Here is a 20,978-nt window from a genome sequence, read left to right as displayed (position 1 = left end):
CAGAAACCTACTTTCAGCCAAGCGGAGGCCTAAGAGCTGGAGCCAAGCCTCAAGGTAAAGCTGGCCCAGAATAAAAAAAAAAAAGAAAAAAAGGAGCGGTTGGGAACTTCAGTCACTCCCAGCCTGAAAACAGCCCTCAGCCCCTCACCCAGACTGTCCAGGCACCCCAGTGGGGACCCCCACCCTGATCCAGGACACCCTTCAGGGCAAACCAGCCGGCCCCACCCATGCACCAGGCCTCTACCCTATATAGTAAAAGGGTAATATGCCTCCTGGCACCGGGATCAGCGTGACAGGGGGCAGTGCCCAAACCCCCTGATCGCTCTGCGGCTCTGTGTGTGACAGGGATCGGGGCCCCAACCCCCTGAGCAGCCCTGCTCTGTGCCTGATGGGGGGGAGCTCCCCAACCCCCCTCCCCCCCACGGGCCCTGCTCTGTGTGTGACGGGGTAGAGCCATAACCTCCGCATCAGCCCTGCCCTGGGTGTGAGAGTGGCAGCGCCCCAATCCCCTGATGGGCCCTGCTCTGTGGGTGATAGAGGGCGGTGCCCCAACCCCCTGATGGGCCCTGCTCTGTGTGTGACGGGGGCAGCGCCCCACCCCCCTGATTGGCCCTGCTCTGTGCATGACAGGGGGTGGCGCCGCAACCTCCCCATCGACCCTGCCTTGAGTGTGACAGGGGATGGTGCCCCAACCCCCCAATTGGCCCTACCCTGAGCGTGACTGAGGGTGGCATTGCAACCTCCCGATCCGCCCTGCACTGTTCATGACAGGGGGCAGCGCCCCAACTCCCCAATCGGCCCTGCTCTGAGCCCGACCAGGGGCTGCACCTAGGGATTGGGCCTGCCCTCTGCCACCGGGGAGCAGGCCTAAGCCAGCAGGTCGTTATCTCCCGAGCGGTCCCAGACTGCGAGAGGGCACAGGCCAGGCTGAGGGACGCCCCCTTCCCCCCGAGTGCACAAATTTTTGTGCACCGGGCCTCTAGTAATACATAAAACTAGAAGAAATGCTCGTGTAGGTCACATTAGTGGTCCACCCAGTCCTATTTCCTATCTCTGACAGACTAAAAAAGAAGTTTTTGTAAGAAAATGGTGATCCTCACATATAGTTCTTTAAAAAATTGAGAATCATTTCAAATATTTATTCCCTATCAGAATCTTTTCCATTCATCATTCATTCGTTAATTCAGCAAAGTTTATTAAATGCCTGTTATGTGGGAACTGTGACACGCAGTAGTAGGTGATTCCTTAACTTCTTTGTATTTTTTGTCTGTAGTTCTCATGGAGATGTGTTTTATGTCATGCCACACTGTTGCTTTGACAGAGTTCTTCTAGCTAAGGCTTCTCTTTCCACTCTTTTGAATGAATTTCCAGACCGGTAGTGGTCAGGACTGATTTGCTATTTCCCCTCTCTGAATTAAGGAAGCAAAATGCTTATTATGGTGTTTTGTGAAATAAATGGCTGTTTGGCAAAGATACTGCTTTCTAGTGATGGTTTAGATGTCTCTCCATCCTTTTGTTTATATCATGTGAAATTCTTGAAAAAAAAGAAAAATAATTTTGCGTGAAGAAGCAGTGCTGAACTCAGCATAACAAACAGCAGACCTTTATTAGCCACTCATTCACTGGGACTCATACAGCTTATGACAAAGCACTTGCCCCGCAAGAAATGTACAATCTCATTGAAATAGAGAAGATAGCTTGGAAAGGTAACCAACAAGCTAAACACCAAATTTGTGATGGGACTGGTAAACATGAGAGAGACAGAAGGCATCAATGTGCATTGGTCAAAGTACATGGAGAAAGTTGAATTAGAGTTATACCTTTGAGGACTCCTTAAGATTAAGGCAAAGTCAATGAGGGAGGAAGGGCTTCAGATGGAAGGAACAGTGTGAGGAAAGGAGAAGCAATAATACTGGCTGATATTTAGTGAACACTTGAGGGCTCAACACTATGACCGTCTTTACAGGTGTGACTTACTTAATCTTCACCCCATGAAGCAGGTACTATTATTACTGCATTTAAAAATGAGAAAAGGAAGCAGATCATAGGAGTACCACTTCTAAAGGCTTCTGTTGAGCAACTGGCAGGGGAGGGATTGCGACCAGAGGGCCTTCCTGAAGGAATCTTATGCTTCTGACCTCAGGGAACAATGAGTTGCTCAGGCTGACTGGAACAGAAGGTCTTTCTTCTGTGGTGTGGAGGCTGATGTGCTCAAAATGGTAGGTGATGGCAGTGTTAGATGACTTGGAATATCAGAATGAGGAGTCTAATCTTTATCTTTAAGTAGAGGGCAGTCATGAGGCTTCTGAGAGGTGAACATGTTAATCCAAATCAATTCTAGGAAGGTCAGATCTTTTATGTGCAGAAAGACTTAACATGATGAGAGGCCATAGATGACAAGTCAGTTATGCTACAATTATAAGCAATGGCCTTTGTATCCTATCTAATAAAAGAGAAACATGGTAATTAGCCGTATGTCTGCTACCCTTCCCATTGGCTAATTAGGGCAATATGCAAATTAACTGCCAGCCAAGATGGCGGCCGGCAGCCAGGCAGCTTGAAGCGAACATGAGGCTTGCTTGCTTCAGTGACAGAGGAAGCTAACGTTCCCCGCCTGCCACTGAAGGCCTCTGAGCTTGCAGTTTGAAACATTGTTACAAATATAGAAGCTAAACAAAAGCCCAGAAACCTGCTTTCAGCCAGCCGGGCTTCAGCCAGCAGGACCGCAACATTGTTTCAATTATAGAACAAACGCAGATCGCTGCTTTCAGCCAGCCGGGATCTCAGAGCTGGAGTTGAAACAGTGTTTTGATTATAGAACCCAAAGCTAAAGCTGGCCCAGAATAAAAAAAAAAGGAAAAAAAAGAGCGGTTGGGAGCTTCAGTCACCTGCCAGCCTGAAAACAGCCCTCAGCCCCTCACCCAGACTGGCCAGGCACCCAAGCGGGACCCCACCCTGATCCAGGACACCCTTCAGGGAAAACCAGCCGGCCCCCACCCATGCACCAGACCTCTATCCTATATAGTAAAAGGGTAATATGCCTCCCAGCATCGGGATCAGCAGAGCCGTGAGGCCCCCCAGCACCAAGATGAGTGCGACAGGGGGCAGCGCCCAAACCCCCTGATCGCCCTGCAGCTCTGTGTGTGACAGGGGGCGGGGCCACAACCTACCTATCCACCCTGCTCTGTGCATGACAGGGGGCAGCGCCCCAACTCCCCAATCAGCCCTGCTCTGAGCCCGGCCAGGGGCTGCACCTAGGGATTGGGCCTGCCCTCTGCCACCCAGGAGCAGGCCTAAGCCAGCAGGTCGTTATCTCCCTAGGGGTCCCAGACTGCGAGAGGGCACAGGCCAGGCTGAGGGACCCCCCTTCCCCCCGAGTGCACAAATTTTTGTGCACCGGGCCACTAGTCTATACTAATAAAAGAGTAATATGCTAATTAGACCCAGAGACCTTCCAGACATCCTTCTGGACAAAGCTGGGGGCTTGGCTAGCCTTCAAGCTGACCCCAAACAGCCCTCAGCCCCTCACCCAGGCTGGCCATGCCCCCTAGTGTGAACCCCCACTCCAAGGGGGATGTGGCCAGCCTGCAAATGGCCATCAGCCCCTTGCTCGGGCCCACCCTGCCCCCAGTGGGGACCCTCAGCCCAATGAGGGTGTGGTTGGCCTGCAAACGGCCCTCAGCCCCTCTCCCAGGCCAGGCATGTCCCCCAGTAGGGACCCTCACCCTGAAGGGGGCGTGACCAGCCTGAAAATGGCCTCAGCCCCTCAACCAGGCTGGCCACACCCCCAGCAGGGACCCTTACCCTGATGGGGGCGTGGCCAGCCTGAAAATGGCCCTCAGCCCCTTGACCAGGCCGGCCATGACGGCCAGTGGGGACCCTCACCCCGATGGGGGCGTGGCTGGCCTGCAAACCACCCCAGGCCCCTTGCCCAGGCCAACCCCACCCCTGAAGTGGACCCCCACCCTGATCTAGGACCCCCTTCAGGGCAGACCAGCCAGTCCCCACCCATGCACCTGGCCTCTATTTTATAGTAATAAAAGGGTAATATGCTAATTAGACTGGGAGACCTTCCAGATGTCCTTACAGACAAAGCCATGGTGGTGGGGCCGAGGCAGAGGTGGTTAGGGGCGATCAGGCCAGCAAGGGAGGGCTGTTGGGGGCAAGCAGGCTGCTGGGGGGAAAGTAGTTGGGGGTAATCAGTCCAGCAGGGTCGGGCAGTTAGGGGTGATCAGGCTGCAAGGAGGGGCAGTTGGGGTTGATCAGGCCAGCAGCAGAGTGGTTAGGGGTGATCAGGTAAGCAGGCAGGTGAGCGGTTAGGAGCCAGTGGTCCCAGATTGCAAGAGGGGTGTTCGACTGCTGGGTTAGACCTGATCCCTGTGAGACTCCTTGTGGGATCAGGCCTAAACTGGCAGTCAGATATCTCCCGAGGGGTCCCAGATTGGTACCAGATGGGACACCCCCCCCATGCATGAATTTTGTGTACCGGGCCACTAGTCCTATATAATAAAAGCCTAATATGCAAATTATCCCCTCAACCGGGAGTTCGGCCAGGGGGCAGGGCCAGCTGGCCAACTGCCAGTGGCTCCTGCCCCCGCTGTCCCTGCCCCAGTCGGCTGCAGCGACAGGCAGCCAGGGAAGGGAGGCCCTGGCTGGCAGCCGGCAGCCGGCAGCCACTAGGGACCCTACCTGTGCATGAATTTTGTGCACTGAGCCTGTAGTCAAGTGATAAGAGTCTAGACTGGGTAGGTGGTGGAAGTAGCAGGAGGTGATTACTACTTAGGAACAAATGAAAGATTTGCTTGGTGATTGATGGGGTTATTGGAGAGGTTGGAGCCAAAGATAACTGCAAGTTTTTGAGCTTGGTTGCCTGAGAAAATGGTAGTACAATGGCCAAGGAGAAGGCAGTCAGGAAAAATAATGACCTGCTTAAGTTGGAAGTGTGATCATGAAATCTAGTAGATATGTTCAGCAAGCAATTATAAATGATGGGGTCTGAGACCTGATGTGGTCATCAGATGTAGATTTGCAAGTTCATCCACATTATGGTCATAGCTGAAGAGCAGACCCCTGTCACTGTAGTAGACCCCAGCACAGCCTGGCAAGGAGCAGGCCTCACCATGCTGTTCAGTGAGAGGATGGGTGAGTGGCACCTGGAGAGAAAGTGCAGTGAGAACCACAAGAGGACCCAGGTTTGAGACAACTAATAAGGGTATAGAGAGAAAGAAGATGGAGAATATTCTAATAGTTGAAAAATACGTTAGCCACTATAAAGCTAAATAAACCCATGAATTTAGGGTTTGGAAATTTTGTCCTCTTGTTCTTCTTCACGACTTTGGGGTGGAATCTCTTCTGTGTGCCAGGCAAATATGAGCTCATTCATTCTCCCATTATAACTGGAAGAGTGATGACTAAACAGAGACTCAGTGTAGTTGAATAAGTGACCCTAGGTCACAGGGAAAGGTGATGTCAGAACCAAGATCATGGCTCAACTCTTTGCATTCACAATAAAAATGAACTTTGGAATGACTAGTATGTGCTTACTATTCTGTAATTTGGAATGTCTAAAATATTTATTAAAAATGCGTTTTCTGCTTTAAAATTCATGTGCAGGAGGCACTCACATGCAATTTAGAATCTGTGCTGTGAATACTGTGTCATCTAATAATGATTGATTAGGTTTTCCATGTATTTGGGGTGGAACTAAGCCCCAGGGAGACAGTGATGAGCAAAGAGACATGGTGCTTTCTCTTAGTTTGTGGACTAATTGGGGAGACAAAGCTTAAATGATTTCACAAATACGCAGATAATAACATGATGAAAATGAAAGAACAGTGCTGAGGAATATGAGAGGCAATGACAGACTACTTCTGTCTCATAGAAACAAAAGACTCAGAGTTATATTCCCATGCTTTGACTTAGAAAAATAACATGATAGCAGAGCTTGTTCCTCTTTCCACAATACTCCCAAGGCAGGCTGCACATTTGCCCATCCACTCATCTGCTCATTCAGTTATCCACTCAACACATTTATTGAGCACTTACTCAGTGCCAGGAACTACTCTAGGTACCAGGCATATAATGGTGAACAGATAGGCAGGTTTCAGACCTGATGGAACTTACATTATCAGATGGTATAGGTGCAATGTGTAAAATAAAACGTGGCAGGGCAGCTACAGATGAAAGTTCTCTGAGACAGAGAGTTTAATGATAGAGCTTGTTATACAAAGCTGGGGCAGGGGAGAAAAGAGTCTTTACAGCAAAGAAAAAATTACAAATGCCCTCGGTAATGAGCTTGGCAAATGAGGGCAGGGAGAAGGCCAGTGTGGTCTGAGATAAAATTGGCAGGCAGCGCCTGAACCTGAGTTTGGGTTTTATTCCTTGATAGGATAGCATCTGAGGGTTAGACAAAGAGGGTGATACCATTTGATTTACATTTTGAAAAGACCATTCTGACCATGGTATCTACAGAAAGTGAGTTGGGGCAAGAATAGGAGCAGGAGGCTGTGGGACAGCTGGTGCCCAGGCATGTGATGCAGGTGACTTGGACAGGTGGCAGCAGGTGAAATGGGCCTCTATGATAATTCTTCTTTGAATATGTTGTAATGGTCTGTTGTTATTGGTTGATACATTCATCATAGGCATTTATTGAGTACGTTTTAGTGCTTGGTGGGTAGGGGGAGGCAGAGATTCCTGAGAAAACACTGAACATATAGAGGAGGAAAAAGAGAAACACATACACAATATATTTGGTATTAGTGAGAAGCTTGATGAAAAATGCATTAAGACACAGGAAGAGCCTGGCTGGTGTGGCTCAGTGGTTGAGTGTGGACCTAGAACCAGGAGGTCATTGTTTGATTCTTGGTCAGAGCACAGGCCTGGTTTGCAGGCTCGATCCCCAATTGGGGACATCAAGGAGGTAGCCGATCAATGATTCTCTCATCATTGATGTTTCTATCTCTGTTTCGCTTCCTCTCTGAAATCAATAAAAATATATTTTTTAAAAAAGACATGGGGATGCCCTGGCCTGTTTGGCTCGGTGGATAGAGCGTTGGCCTGCAGACTGAAGGGTCCCAGGTTTGATTCCGGTCAAGGGCATGTACCTTGGTTGCGGGCACATCCCCAGTAGGGGGCGTGCAGAAGGCAGCTGATCGATGTTTCTCTCTCATCGACGTTTCTAACTCTCTATCCCTTTCACTTCCTCTCTGTAAAAAAAAAAAAAAAATCAATAAAATATATTAAAAAAAAAAAGACATGGGGAGAGAAAGTGCCATAACATCCTGTTGTGTGAAGTGACCCATGTCCCGCGTGGTTCAGGGTTTGGGCTCTGGAGAAGGGGCCGCATGCAAATGAAAGAGATGAGACAAGAAATAATAATTTGGAAATTGGGGGGCCACGCGGGAGCCCATCCCAAGAGGAAGGACTCCGCCTTGGCTCAGGCCTTGCCACCCTTTTATTCAGTGTGGGATACACCCATAGCCCTTAGGCAGGCAATTTCTAGCAACAGACAGACTAGCTTATCAGTAAGGATTTACATGACTATCTGGTGGAGAAGTTGCTTCAGCTACCATTGTCTCCACTGAACAGTGGGTGCATAGCTCTGACCTTTGCCAGGGCTCAAGGATCACCAGCATCCCGGGCTCCTTGTCCACACCTCTCTGCTAGAGAAGACAATAGGTGGCTCCCCACACTTGTGGGTGGGGTAGGCCTCTTTTATGAGGCCATATTTGAACAGTGAGGAACACCTCACCTGGCACATGGTAGGTTCTCAAAACCTGGTTAGTGGATGTGTGCATGACTGGCAGTGAACCCCACAGAGAGAACATCTCAGGTCAGAATTCCAGAGTCACAAACTCTATTTTTAACAGAAGGATTCATTTACTCCTTTCCTTTAATCAATTGGTTCCCTGGAGAATGCATGTGTTTTTAAGAGCATTAACAGCGTGGCACTGAATTGGGGGATTGAGTCAACTGGACTCTGAGAAAGTTGGCTTTAAACTTGGGGATCCACTGCCAAATCAGCAGGAAAGCATCCCTGAACTCATGGTGCACATCAAAGGCGACACAGACCTGGATCTTAGGAATTCATTTTTCCACACAGCTTTCTAGGGATTGCTCTATTGCATAATGAAGGGGAGTGTGGTTAGGGCTTGATAGAACTTTAAAGAGAGAGAGAGAAAGCTGCCGCAGTTTGTACAGTTTGCTGGTACATCAGTGACTTGGTCAGCAGAGTTCCACCCTTGTGGTAGGAATGTGAGGAGTGAGGGGTTCTGGGGTCAAGCAGATCCTTTCAAATCAGCCAGGGAATGCCCTGTGCAAAGCAGGACAAGACCAGAAGCCACCCTGATACAGACTCCAAGTGCTGGGGAAGTCACAGAAATGAGCAAATTGGGATGATTTTTATTATATACTAGAGGCCAGGTGCACGAAATTGGGCCTGCACCCTTAGGCCAGCCTGCACCCTCTCGCAATCTGGGACCCCTTGGGGGATGTCCGACTGCCAGCTTAGGCCCGATCCCAGCAGTCGAACATCCCTCTCACAATCTGGGACCGCTGGCTCCTAACTGCTCACCTGCCTGCCTACTTGATCACCCCTAACTGCCTCTGCCTGCCTGCCTGATCACCCCTAACCACTTGCCTGCCCTGCCTGATCACCCCAACTGCCTCTGCCTCAGCCCCCCTGCCACCACAGCTTCATCCAGAAGGACATCAGGAATGACATCTGGAAGGTGGTTTGGCTGTCTGGTCTAATTAGCATATTACGCTTTTATTATTATACATTTTTTAATCCTCCTGAGGATATGTTTTATTTTGTTTGTTGTGTGTTTTTTTAAAATATGTTTTTATAGAGAGAAAGGAAGGGAGACAGATAGTGAGATAGAAATATCGATGAGAGAGAAACATCAATTGGCTGCCTTCCACACATCCCCTCCTGGGAATCGAGCCTGTAACCTGGGCATGTGTCCTGACCAGGAATCGAACCTGCCACCTTTTGGTGTATGGGACAATACTCCTACCAACTAAGCAACTCAGCCAGGGAAATTGTGAATATTTTTAAGTTGTGGCCCTAACCTTGAAAACAAAAGGAAGATTTAAGTGAATTGTCTTAAGTTTTATAAAGTTTGAAAAATAAACCCATCAGCAAAAGTCTGTTCTCTAGCTGTGAGGCAGCTTCGTGTAGAATCACATCGCCCTCTAGTGGGAGAGGTGCAAAATCAGAGAAGTATTTGAAAGTTACAGCCGAAGACTCTTTTTCTTATGACCATATGGTTAATACATCTTGTGATCAATAATTTACAGATTAAGACATTATAATTGTTAAGATTTTGATTTAAAAGACATCCACATGATTATCCACATATCACAAAGTCACTGTGAAGCAAGAAAAGTTCCACATGCTCCTAAAACTCCATTTACCTGGTGGAGAAACTGAGTCCAGTGTGAATGGGAGGGCTTCTCACACTTGCTCTCACCAGACGCTCAAGTGAGAGCAGCACCACCTGAGTCCTGTCCAGTTGCTGCTCTTCAAGTCCTCCTCCCAAGTGCGTCCCTGAGACACAGGTGGCTGCTCCAATAGGCAAAACCCTCACAGAATTATTTTAAACTTGATGTTTTATGACAGGTTTTCCTGGGGGCTGGAAATGAGTTTCTGTAGTAATGAAGTAAACCTGAGCTGTTTGGGTTTTGTTGGACATTGCTTTGGGAACTACTTAAAAATCCAAGTTTCAGTAGAGTGAGGGTGATGGAAGGGCTCTTGTAAGGTTTTTTTCCCCCCCAAAATATGTTTTTTTGATTTCAGAGAGAGGAAGGGAGAGGGAGAGAGTTAGAAACATCAATGCTGAGAGAGAATCATTGATGGATTGCCTCCTGCACACCCTCCACTGGGGGTGAAGCCCGCAACCCAGACATGTGTCCTGACTGAGTATGGAACCATGACCTCCTAGTTCATGGGTCAACACTCAACCACTGAGCCACACCAGCCGGGCTCTTGATAGTTTTTTGCTAGTTTGAGCTAGAACTTTGCTATTCCTGTCAGATAAGCTGAGATGTGTGTGAGGCAAAAGGCAGGACAGTGGTTTAAGTATCACTGAGGTCAAGTTTTTGCATAGGACATGCTGTAAAATAGGCTGCTTCTAGATCCCTTCCACTGTGTCACTTCCCGCTAGCTTTTTTAAGGGAACCAGACAACATAATAGCTGTTTCTAGTGCCTTGGCATCAAGCAGCTCCTGTGTGACGGAAAAATCAGACCTGGGTAATCTTGAGAAATTGAGTTCCTTTATTATCTATAAAGTGATGACAATGATATCTATCTATAAATATTTGTGTTAATGGGTATTCAGCACATAAGAGCTACTCGATAACATTGTTTCATCAACTGGCACGGCTGTGTGAGATGGCAAAACTCCCCTATTCACTCTGCTCCCAAAATAGCAATGACTGTCTATGTGCCCAAGTAATTAGCCACAGGTGGATGTCCCCAAAAAGGAGGAAAATTTCCTTCTTCATTCCTTTCTCTCTCTCTCTCTCTTCTGTCTCTCTCTCTCTCTCTCTCTCTCTCTCTCTCTCTATATATATATATATATATATATATATATATATATATATCTCCATATGTATGTATATAATTTCTTATATATTTTTTATATTAACACTTTAGGTGAATCAACATTTTTAAAAGGATAAGCATTTAAATTATTAACCAGTCTTCTAATTACAAAACAATTTTTCCCTTCTTCTCAGTTTTTGTTCTTACAAAGTGCCTGGTGATTAGTCATTACTCAGTAATGAATGCATGAGCAACAGTGTCCAAAGTCGTGCCCTATATATTTATTGGAATCAACTAGTCTCTCTTGATGATCCACAATCACCCTTCTGAGTGTCACTACCAGAAATGTGGTAAGGCAGAATTTTCAGAACATTCAACAAGAGAATTTTTAAAATTATATAACCCCTAGGCATTCCATTCCAGGATAGGGCTCTGCTTCTCCATTGTTATACCTGCCTGTGAACAAGACTGTTTCCAGAGAGCTGTAGAACCTGTTGTGCCAAGATGCAAAGTTTCTCATTCACAAGGCTCCGTTTTAGTCCCTGAAAGTTCCACAGCGTCTCTGAATGTTCCCATAGGCTTGCTAGAGGGGTTACTCCTTCCATTCAAGGCTTTTACAGTTTTTAAATCTTGGGATGAATAGATATCGTTGGAAATAGACCGGAATATGAGACCTGGCTGATAGTTTCAGAATATCCTCTATAATCATATTATCTGTTTCATCTGCCAGGCAATTTATGGCCTTTTGAGAGAGAATCATTGAAGAAAAGAAAAGGAATAAAAACACACCACAACTCTGGTAGCAGTTAATTCAATGATTAAATGGAAACTGTATGTTTAAATTGCAGTTTGAATAGGAAATTAAATTATGCAAAAAAGTGTTATAGATTCAGACAAATTTTATACGGTTAATAAATCTATGCATAATTCATTTTCTTGTAGGCTGTGACAAAATAGCATAAATAACTTCATTTATAAGGCTGTGAATTTTGCTGTTCTTAATTGGGTGATGGCTAAAACTATTTAAATACTTTTGAATGACTGAATATATAAATGTTTAAAATGAGCAGTTATAATAGGTTTCCAGGCAGATTTGTTTATTTAATATTGCTATATTTATTTTTAGATACTAGCATAGTACAAATATTGCATAAAGATTGCACCCAATATGTGTGTTTGATAGGATTTTAAGAAAAATATATGATCTCTTTGCTCTTATAGAAAGCACTCTGATGCTCATTGAATGAATACTATGTCAGGCACAGTACCAGTTACTTTATAAACTGGACCACTTCATTCTTATTATAGACCTAAAGGCAGGTACATTAACCCCATTTAACTGATGAGGAGACAGGCCAAACAAGGGAGGAACTAGCCCAAGTTCACATAGGTGATCACTGGCAGAGCAGTGGCTCTGAGCCAGGTATTTTGGATTTCTAAAACTTACATTTTTTTTTTCTGTTACCTGTAGCTTCACACTCTACACACTCAGGTAAGTTTAGCACCTGAGCATCTGAGAGTCAAGGCTGTCTTGTTAGGAGGGAGTCTCTTGCTGTAGCAGTGGCCATGCAGTAGCTGAGATCAGCACAGCTGCCCCTTGAACACTCACAGTAACCACCACTGTCGTGGCTATTACGTGGCTCCACAGGAGCCATACTTAGGCCAGTGACATGAGCCGCTGAAACTCAACCCCACCTTTCTGCTGAGGAGCCCACTTTGCAGATGCAAGGTCTTCATTTCCAGAAGTATTCGGGGACTAGAGGCAACCACTGGAGGTGTGATCATCAGTGCTGCCTTTCAGAAATGTGGACGTGTGGTCTTGAACTGCTGGGGTCTATGTTGCACTGGATTTGCAATTCATAGAGACCATGGCAGTCACCAACAGATGAGTAAATATTGGAGATTTCTACAAGCGCAGTGTATGTCTCTTCAAATGACTATCTCTATACATTCACAGTGACAACTAGTTAAGAAGGTATTTCTTTGACTTGATTCTTGGGATCCTCTAGTCTGCTGTTGGATCTCTGTATATTATTCTCTATTTCAGTGAGTGTATGCTTAATTTCTAATTGGTCCTTTTTCATATCCTTGCGGGTCTCACTATATTTATCAGAGGTTTCTAGAAGATTCTTGAGTAACCTTATAATCGTGGTTTTGAACTCTATATCCAGTAGTTTGCTTTCCTCCATTTCTTTCGTTTGTGACGTTTCTTTCTCTCCCTGTTTTGGCTGCTTCCCTGTGTTGATAGAGTGGCTTTGTGTGCCAGGTGTCCTATAAGGCCCAGTGGCTCAGCTCTCCTAATCACCTGAGGTAGACACTCTTGGTGCACCCTTTTATGGGCTTTGTGCAGTCCTGTTGTAGTTAAGCCTTGATTGCTGTTGGTATCACTGGGAGGAATTGACCTCCCAGCCAGTTGGCTGTGAGGACCGGTTATGTTTACAATGGGAGAACTTCTGTGCTGGAGACACCCTTATGGGGTAGGAGTTGCTTCAGTGGGGCTGTGGCACTCACTGTGTCTGCCCAGTTTTTTAGGCGAAGAAAGGCCAGGCCATTCATATGCAAAAGCCTCTGCGCAAAGCTTGGGTGGGGTTGTAAATTGGGTGGGGCCGGATCTCAGGGAATCACCAGGGTGGAGCAAACCACAATGGCTGCCAGTCTGCTCTGCCTCGGAGAGGTCCCAGGGTCTGTGTCCATGTAGAAATAATGACCGCTGTAAGCACCTCTGCGAGAAAGCCGCCCTCACGTTCCGGCCCGATGCCAGACAGTCCAGTTTCCCTCTGTATGAGTCTGGGTCCCCAAATTATCACCCAGAACTGGAGTTCAGAGCAGTCGGGAGCTTGTATCTCCTTACTGATTGAAAAAGACAACAGCGTACCCAGCTGCCAGCCCCTTTTCCGTGTGCCTCTGTACCTCTGCACTTCCACACCTCTGCACCTCCAACCGGACTCAATGTGCTTTGCTGTTTCCTTCTAGTTGTAGAATTTCCACTCAGCCAGCCTTCCTGTGGTTCTGGATGATATTCGTTTTGTCTTTTAGTTGTGGTTGTGCACGGCAGCAAGTTCAGGTGTTTACCTATGCCACCATCTTGGTTCTCAAGAAGGTATTTCTTGATTAACTGATCAAACTGAGGATTGTCCCTATTCCGCATTTAATAGGTAGCTGCTGATTCTTCAGAAAGCACAGGAGGGAGGGGATGGTTAGGGCAGAGGGCCTGCTGTGCTCTTTGCTGGGGGCGTAACCTTGGACAAGGCTTACTTCCTAAGCCTCCTTTTTCCTCTTTACAATGGGGTGACAATAGTACCTGTTTCATAGGGGTATGAAGATTGAGTGACTTAATTTTATAGAATACATGGTAATATTAACTAATCAACAATCATTATTTTTATTCTTCTTCCTCTCCCAGACCCTTCTTTTGCCACTGGAAAGAATTAATTATAGGTATTAAAATGGACCGAAGCAGAATCAGCACAATGCATCCATCTCTGGCTCCTGCCCTATTTACCTAATGCCTACTTAATGACTTCTTTTTTCTTCACTAGGAATCACTTTGGGAGTTCATTAGCCAATAATAAGGGTCTAATCTTTTGCCACTTAGGGAAATGATCGCCAATCTAAGTCAACTGTGGGATCCAGTGACAACTCATCTCCTCAGCCCCCAAAGAGGAAAGGGAAAAAAGAGGATGTGAATTTAGAAAAACCCACAAAAGGAAAACAAAATCTAAAGTTAAAGAACTCACCACAACCAATTCCAGACAGTGGTAAGTTTATTGTTGTTATTATATTGTTGCTATTAATTATTTTTATGTTAAGGCTGGATATAATTTTAATGCTTAAATAGGTCTATTTGTTCCTCTGGGCACACAGAAGATATTCCTATTTGTCATACATGAGTTTTCACAGAAGACCATGTGTATGTGAGAGATGCTGCTTTTCAGGATTAATTCCTATTTGTAATTAGAGGTTGTGCTACAAAGGAATGTGTTTTGAGATAAAACATTTCTATTGCGATCTTACAAAACGAAGTAAGTTGTAACATCCTGTGTTCCTACTGAAAGTGCTTAATTCACATTTTTTTACCAACTGCTATTGACGTTGGTGTCTCTTGTGTGTCTACAACCTTTGTTCACAATCATTATGAATTACCTTTTAATCACAGATCACTCCCCCCAGCCCAAAAAAAGTTTTACTAATTTTGCTGATATCCAAGAGAACACACAAAACTTTACCAATAAACAATATATACCAAAATTAGTTATGTATCTTACATTACCAGGCAAAAGCTTGTCTAAATAATTTTTTAAAAATTTGTATTAGGACAAAATTTCAGGATAAAAGTGTGATGAACTAAGGAAGGACATATGACATCAGAATTGTGGATTTTCCCATTAGATTTTTGTGACAACAGGCTGTTATGGGTTTCATTACAAGTGCGTTCTCAGTGGGGTGAGCACATGACAGTGAAATGATGCTGTGGCAGAGGGCTTCTGGGACACAGCCCAGCAGAGTGACTGCTTCTCCTTCCTCCTGGGATCCATCCACACACACCTCAGGGGGACACACTGGGGCGCCTAGGAAGAGGATGGATGCGATAAGGTTTCAGATGTGTGGCCAGAGCTTTATTTTCTTGCCTAAGAGCTCCAACTCATTTCAGAGTCTATATGAAGATTCACGTTGAAGTTACAGCTAAGGTGGGCTTCACAATTGAAGAGACAGCATGAAATCCTGTGAGGGTTTAGAGAATACTGCACAGATGAGTACAGAGTTAAAAGGAAGATGTGTTGAGACTAAGTTAAATGAACAGGCTAAATGAATGAGCTAATTACAGAGAGAAGAAAGAGTAGAGGGTGTTTAAATCTTCAAAGGTTGAAATGATGGAGATTAGCTGGAAGCCGAGTGTTCTAAATTCTTGTTCTAGTTCTGCTGTTGACCCTGGACAAGTCACTTAACATTTCTGTGCCCCATTAGCCATCTGCAAAGTGTGGGTTCATATTAAATTTAACCTTAAAGTTTTGCTTATCTTTAAGTTTGTGAAATCCTTTTCAGTGACCATGAAACAGGGATGCCAGGGTGAAATTCAGCCAACAAATGTTTATTGAATGCTTATTGTATTAGCAGACACTAAAGGAAAAAAAGCTAGCCATACCTTGAGCACTAAAAGTATTTTAGTTTAATCAATGTATACTAGATAATGAAGCTCCCAAGGCCATGGGCTATGTCTTTTTTTAAAATGTATTTTTATTGATTTCAGAGAAGAAGGGAGAGGGAGAGAGAGAAATAGAAACATCAATGATGAGAGAGAATCATTGATCGTCTGCCTCTTGCATGCCCCCTATGGGGGATCAAGCCCACAACCCAGGCATGTGCCCTTGGCCGGAATCGAACCTGGGAACCTTCAGTCCGCAGGCCAACTCTCTACCCACTGAGCCAAACTGACTAGGGCTGGGTTGTCTTACTAGTTTATTTTTTTAATCCCCAACAACTGGCACATATCTTATGGATATGAGACACTTAATAAATACTGAGAAGTGAGTGATGGAAGTTACAAAATAAAGAAATCTTTGTAATACTTTAAAACTCACTAAGGAACAGGACCCATTTTAAACTTTTCATGAATTATTTTATATTAAAGGCTTTTTAATAAAATGTTATTTGCTTATTTTCTGTGAGGCTCTTATTAGTTCTTGAAGATCCCAACTCCTACTTCCAATATGTTTTTTAAAGTCTTTAGATTTAGTAGTTGTCCCTCAGAAGAAAGGGAAGCATCATCTTATCAGGTATTTCATTTGTAGAAATTTGGGGACACAAGATGCTGTATCAATATTTCCCTCTTTCACAGGAAAGTAACTTTTATTAAAAAGTTGAATTATCAGTACTTTTGCTTTTGTGAAAATCCACAGTTTTCAACAAAAATTGTATCTTTGGGGATGAAAATAACAAAAATATATTGAATATTGAAGCAAGTCATATTTTAAATGTGCTAAGAAATGATAGAATCAATGAAAAAAATGAGTACTTTACCTAAAAGATTAAAACTTTTGAAAAGAACCAAAAAGAAATTCTGGACATGAAGGACTCAATAAAAGAAATCAAGAATGAACTAGTGAGCACAGGAAATAGAGCTGACCAGATGGAGGAAAGAATTAGTGATATCTAAGATAGAAACCTAAAAATGACATAGAGGGAAGAAGAGTGAAACTTGAGTATACAGAAAATGAAAGAACTCTCCAAGAACTATGACTCCATCAGAAAGAGCAATCTATACTAATAAAAGGGAAATGTGCTAATTAGACCGGGAGACCTTCTGGATGTCATTCCGGACAAAGTCATGGTGGTGGGCCAAGGCAGAGGTGGTTAGGGGTGATCAGGCCAAAAGGGGAGGGCAGTTGGGGGTGATCAAGGTGGTGGGGGCAGTTGGGGATGAGCAGGCCAGCGGGGGGGGGGGGGCAGTTGGGGGTGATCAGGCTGGCAGGGTGGCAGTTGGGAGAGAGCAGGCCAGCAGGCAAAGTGGTTAGGGGTGGCCAGGCAGGCAGGCAGGTGAGTTGTTAGGAGCCAGCGGTCCCAGATTGCAAGAGGGATGTCCGACTGCCAGTTTAGAATGCCCTAAACCGGCAGTCGGACATCCCCTGAGGGGTCCCAGATTGGAGAGGGTGCAGGTCAGGCTGAGGGATTACCAACCCCCCCCCATGCATGAATTTCATGCACCAGGCTACTAGTCTATTTATATAAAAACCCTGGGTGTAACATCACGACCCGAGGCTCGACCAACCAGAAGGAAGTCAGTCCTGTAGGGGTTGTCTTGGAAATGGCTACACCCTCCCTGAGCTATTTCCGGTAAGGGCGAGGTTTGAGGCAGGAACCTGCCCTCGGAGCATGGAGGCATATCTTTATAAAGTGTGCCATGCCAGCACGGCCAAGGGTGAACCCGAGTGGGGGTGGCTGAAAGGCTTAGAAAAGACAGACAAGTGAATGAAAGCTGGGTCTGAGTGGGACACTGCTTCTCTGAGAGACAGTGACCACTGCCACAGCTGTGTCTTTATTTTATAGCAGATGCCATGAGGCAAAGTAAGGGCATGATCAAGATGTTTACAACATTCTCCTGGGTTTCAATCCTACTCAACTACATGCACCTGAACTCTATCAAGCCTACATCACTCAGGCATGTGGGGCCATGTGTTTGGACCATAGGTTCAAGCTTACAACTATAGCTGTTGGCTATAATTGTGCTGGGAGGGCCCTGCCCTCCAAGATGGGACTTGCATGTGGCAATGAGAGGACTGTGCCCTCTCATCAGTCCAAGGCTTGAACCTGTCCAAAACACTGTAGTGGCTCCCCACAATAAAGTTTTAATACATTATATTAGAGGTTGTGAGGGTACTGTTTTACCCACAGTGTCTACAGGAATTGCTGCAAATTTACTTCTCAGTGGAAGAACCTTTCATTCCCAATATAAATGACCAATTCCATTAAATGAAACTTCAATTTCTAGACTTGATATAAACAGTGAAGTTGCTAAAACTATTAAAAAGGCCCAACTTTTCATTATTGATGAATGCATCATGGCATCCAGTCATTCTATAAACACCATAGACAGATTACTAAGAGAAATTATGAATTTGAATGTTGTATTTGGTGGCAAAGTTCTCCTTCTTGGAGGAGATTTTCGACAATGTTTCAGTATTGTACCGCATGCTATCGGCCATAGTAAAAATGAGTTTAAAGTACTGTAATGTTTGGGGATGTTTCAGAAAGTTGTCTCTTACAACAAATATGAGATCAGAGGATTCTTCTTATAGTGAATCATTAGTAAAACTTGGAGATGGCAAACTTGATAGCAGTTTTCATTTAGGAATGGATATTATTGAAATCCCCTGTGAAATGATTTGTAATGGATCTATTATTGAAGCTACCTTTGGAAATACTATATCTATAGATAATATTAAAAATATATTTAAACATGCAATTATTTGTCCAAAAAATGAGCAAGTTTAAAAATTAAATGAAGAAATTTTGAATATACTCGAAGGAGATTTTCACACATATTTGAGTAATGATTCCATTGATTCCACAGATGATGCTGAAAAGGAAAATTTTCCCACCGAATTTCTTAATAGTATTACTCCTTCAGGAATGCTGTGTCATAAATTAAAATTGAAAGTGGTGCAATCATCATGCCATTAAGAAATCTTAATAGTAAATGGGGTCTTTGAAATGGTACCAGATTTATTATCAAAAGATTATGACCTAACATTATCAAAGCTGAAGTATTAACAGGATCTGCAGAGGGAAAGGTTGTTCTGATTCCAAGAATTGCTTTGTCCCCATCTGACACTGGCCTCCCATTTAAATTAATTCGATGATAGTTTCCCGTGATGCCAGCATTTGTGATGATTATTAATAAATCACAAGGGCAAACTTGAGACAGAGTAGGAATATTCCTACCTGAACCCGTTTTCGCACATGGTCAGTTATATGTTGCTTTCTCTCGAGTTTGAAGATCATGTGACATTAAAGTTGTAAATACTTCATCACAAGGGAAATTAGTCAAGCACTCTGAAAGTGTTTTCACTCTTAATGTTGTGTACAGGGAGATATTAGAATAAGTTTAATCAATTCATCAGTCATTTGCATCGCTGTTGTTTTTATATCATGTTTTTGTTGTTTTTATATCATGTTTTTGTTGTTTTCATATCATGTTTTTGTTGTTTTTATATCATGCCTCTGTTGTCATTATACCCTTTTGTTACTGTTTATTTATTAATAAATTTATATATTTTTCATATACATTTTACTAATTTCCTTTCATCTCTCACACTTCTATTATAAAGGGCAAATAGCAATATTAAAATATTTCTGCTAATTAATTTCCTTTTAATGTGCACGAATTTCGTGCGCCAGGCTACTAGTATAAGAATAATAGGCATACTGGAAGATGAAGAGAGGTAGAAAGGAATGGAGAGCCTATGCTGGCTCTTTCCTTGTTTTTAGAGAATCCTGCTGGATATATTATTCTTGCCTGGCAATTCCTCTCTTTCAGTAGTTTGAATATTTGGTTTCACTCTCTTCAGCTTGTAGAGTTTCTGCTGAGAAGTTCGTTGATAAGCTAATGGGCTTTCCTTTATAGGTTACTTTCTTCTTTTCCCTGGCTGCCTTGAATATTCTTTCTTTGTCATTAATTTTTGATAGTTTTAATACAGTGTGCCCTGGAGAAGGCCTTTTTGGATTGAGGTAATTAGGTGATCTGATTGTTTCTTGGATTCAAGGATCCAGCTCTTTGCATAGGTTTGGTAAGGTCTCGTCAACTATCTGAATAGGCTCTCCATTCCCTTCTACCTCTCTTCATCTTCTGGTATGCCTATTATTATTATATTGCTTTTTCTGATGGAGTCATAGTTCTTGGAGAGTTCTTTCATTTTCTTTATACTCAAGTTTCTCTCTTCTTCCCTCTGCATCATTTTTAGATTTCTATCTTTGATATCACTAATTCTTTCCTCTATCTGGTCAGCTCTATTTCCTATGCTCCCTAGCTCATTCTTGATCTCTTTTATTGAGTCCTCATCTCCAGAATTTCTGTTTTTTTTTTTAATGTTTAATCTTTTTGGTAAAGTATTCAGTTTATTCACTGATTTCTTTTTTTTTTTTTTCCCCTGAGCTCATTAAATTGTCTGTGTTTTCTTGCATCTTGTTTTTTTTTTTTTTTTTCAGAACTGCAATGTTGTAGCCTATCATTTAAGTCATGTATTTCCATGTCTCTAAGTTTTTTTTCTGGAACATTTTATTTCTAAGCTGCCTTGTTATCTTTTTTTTTTAAAATATATTTTTATTGATTTCAGAGAGGAAGGGAGAGAGAGAGGGAGATAGAAACATCAATGATGAGAGAATCATTGATCAGCTGCCTCCTGCACACCCCCCGCTGGGGATCGAGCCCACAACCCAGGCATGTGCCCTTGGCTGGAATTGAACCTGGGATCCTTCAGTCCACAGGCCGATGCTCTATCCACTGAGCAAAATCAGCTAGGGCTGCCTTGTTGTCTTGATTATTCATGGTGCTTGATGGATTCTTTTTCTGTCCAGGCATCTTTGTATAAATGGTACTTCTCTAATAGATTGATAATTACAAATCTTTCTATTGTTTTCCAGTAGGTGGTGCTGAATCACAAAGATTTTGTTTGTTTGCTTGTTTTTAGTTCTCTTGCACTTCTCTGGCTTTTCAGATCTCCCTGGGATGGCGGAAAGTGGCCTGTGCTCCCTGGGAATATGGGTGCCTCTGCTGTGATCTGGTGACCCCAGGCTCAGAGGACTAACCTGCAGGGGAATATGGTGGGTGATGTGGCTCAAATTTGTGAAATCCCATTGCTGCCTCTTGCAGACACAGATGCCACAGGCAGTGTAGCTGCAATACATAGGGGTAGGGTGAGCTGGGGGAACCCAGCT

At 44.1% G+C, this 20,978-nt stretch overlaps 1 protein-coding gene across 1 annotated transcript in view; it reads left to right on the top strand.

The window, feature by feature from the left end:
* The window catches only part of DCDC2 (doublecortin domain containing 2), a 180,360-nt gene that overhangs the window by 61,967 nt on the left and 97,415 nt on the right, over positions 1 to 20,978 (top strand). The window contains exon 8 of the mRNA XM_081086821.1: positions 14,143 to 14,305. Within this exon, the coding sequence (XP_080942947.1) occupies positions 14,143 to 14,305 (163 nt within the window). The remainder of the gene's footprint in view (positions 1 to 14,142; positions 14,306 to 20,978) is intronic.

Source organism: Myotis nattereri (genome assembly GCF_964212035.1).
Source record: "Myotis nattereri genome assembly, chromosome: 3".
Taxonomy (NCBI): Eukaryota; Metazoa; Chordata; class Mammalia; order Chiroptera; family Vespertilionidae; genus Myotis; species Myotis nattereri.
The sequence above is the reverse complement of the archived record's forward strand: the minus strand, read 5'-3'. Positions and strand labels throughout refer to the sequence as shown.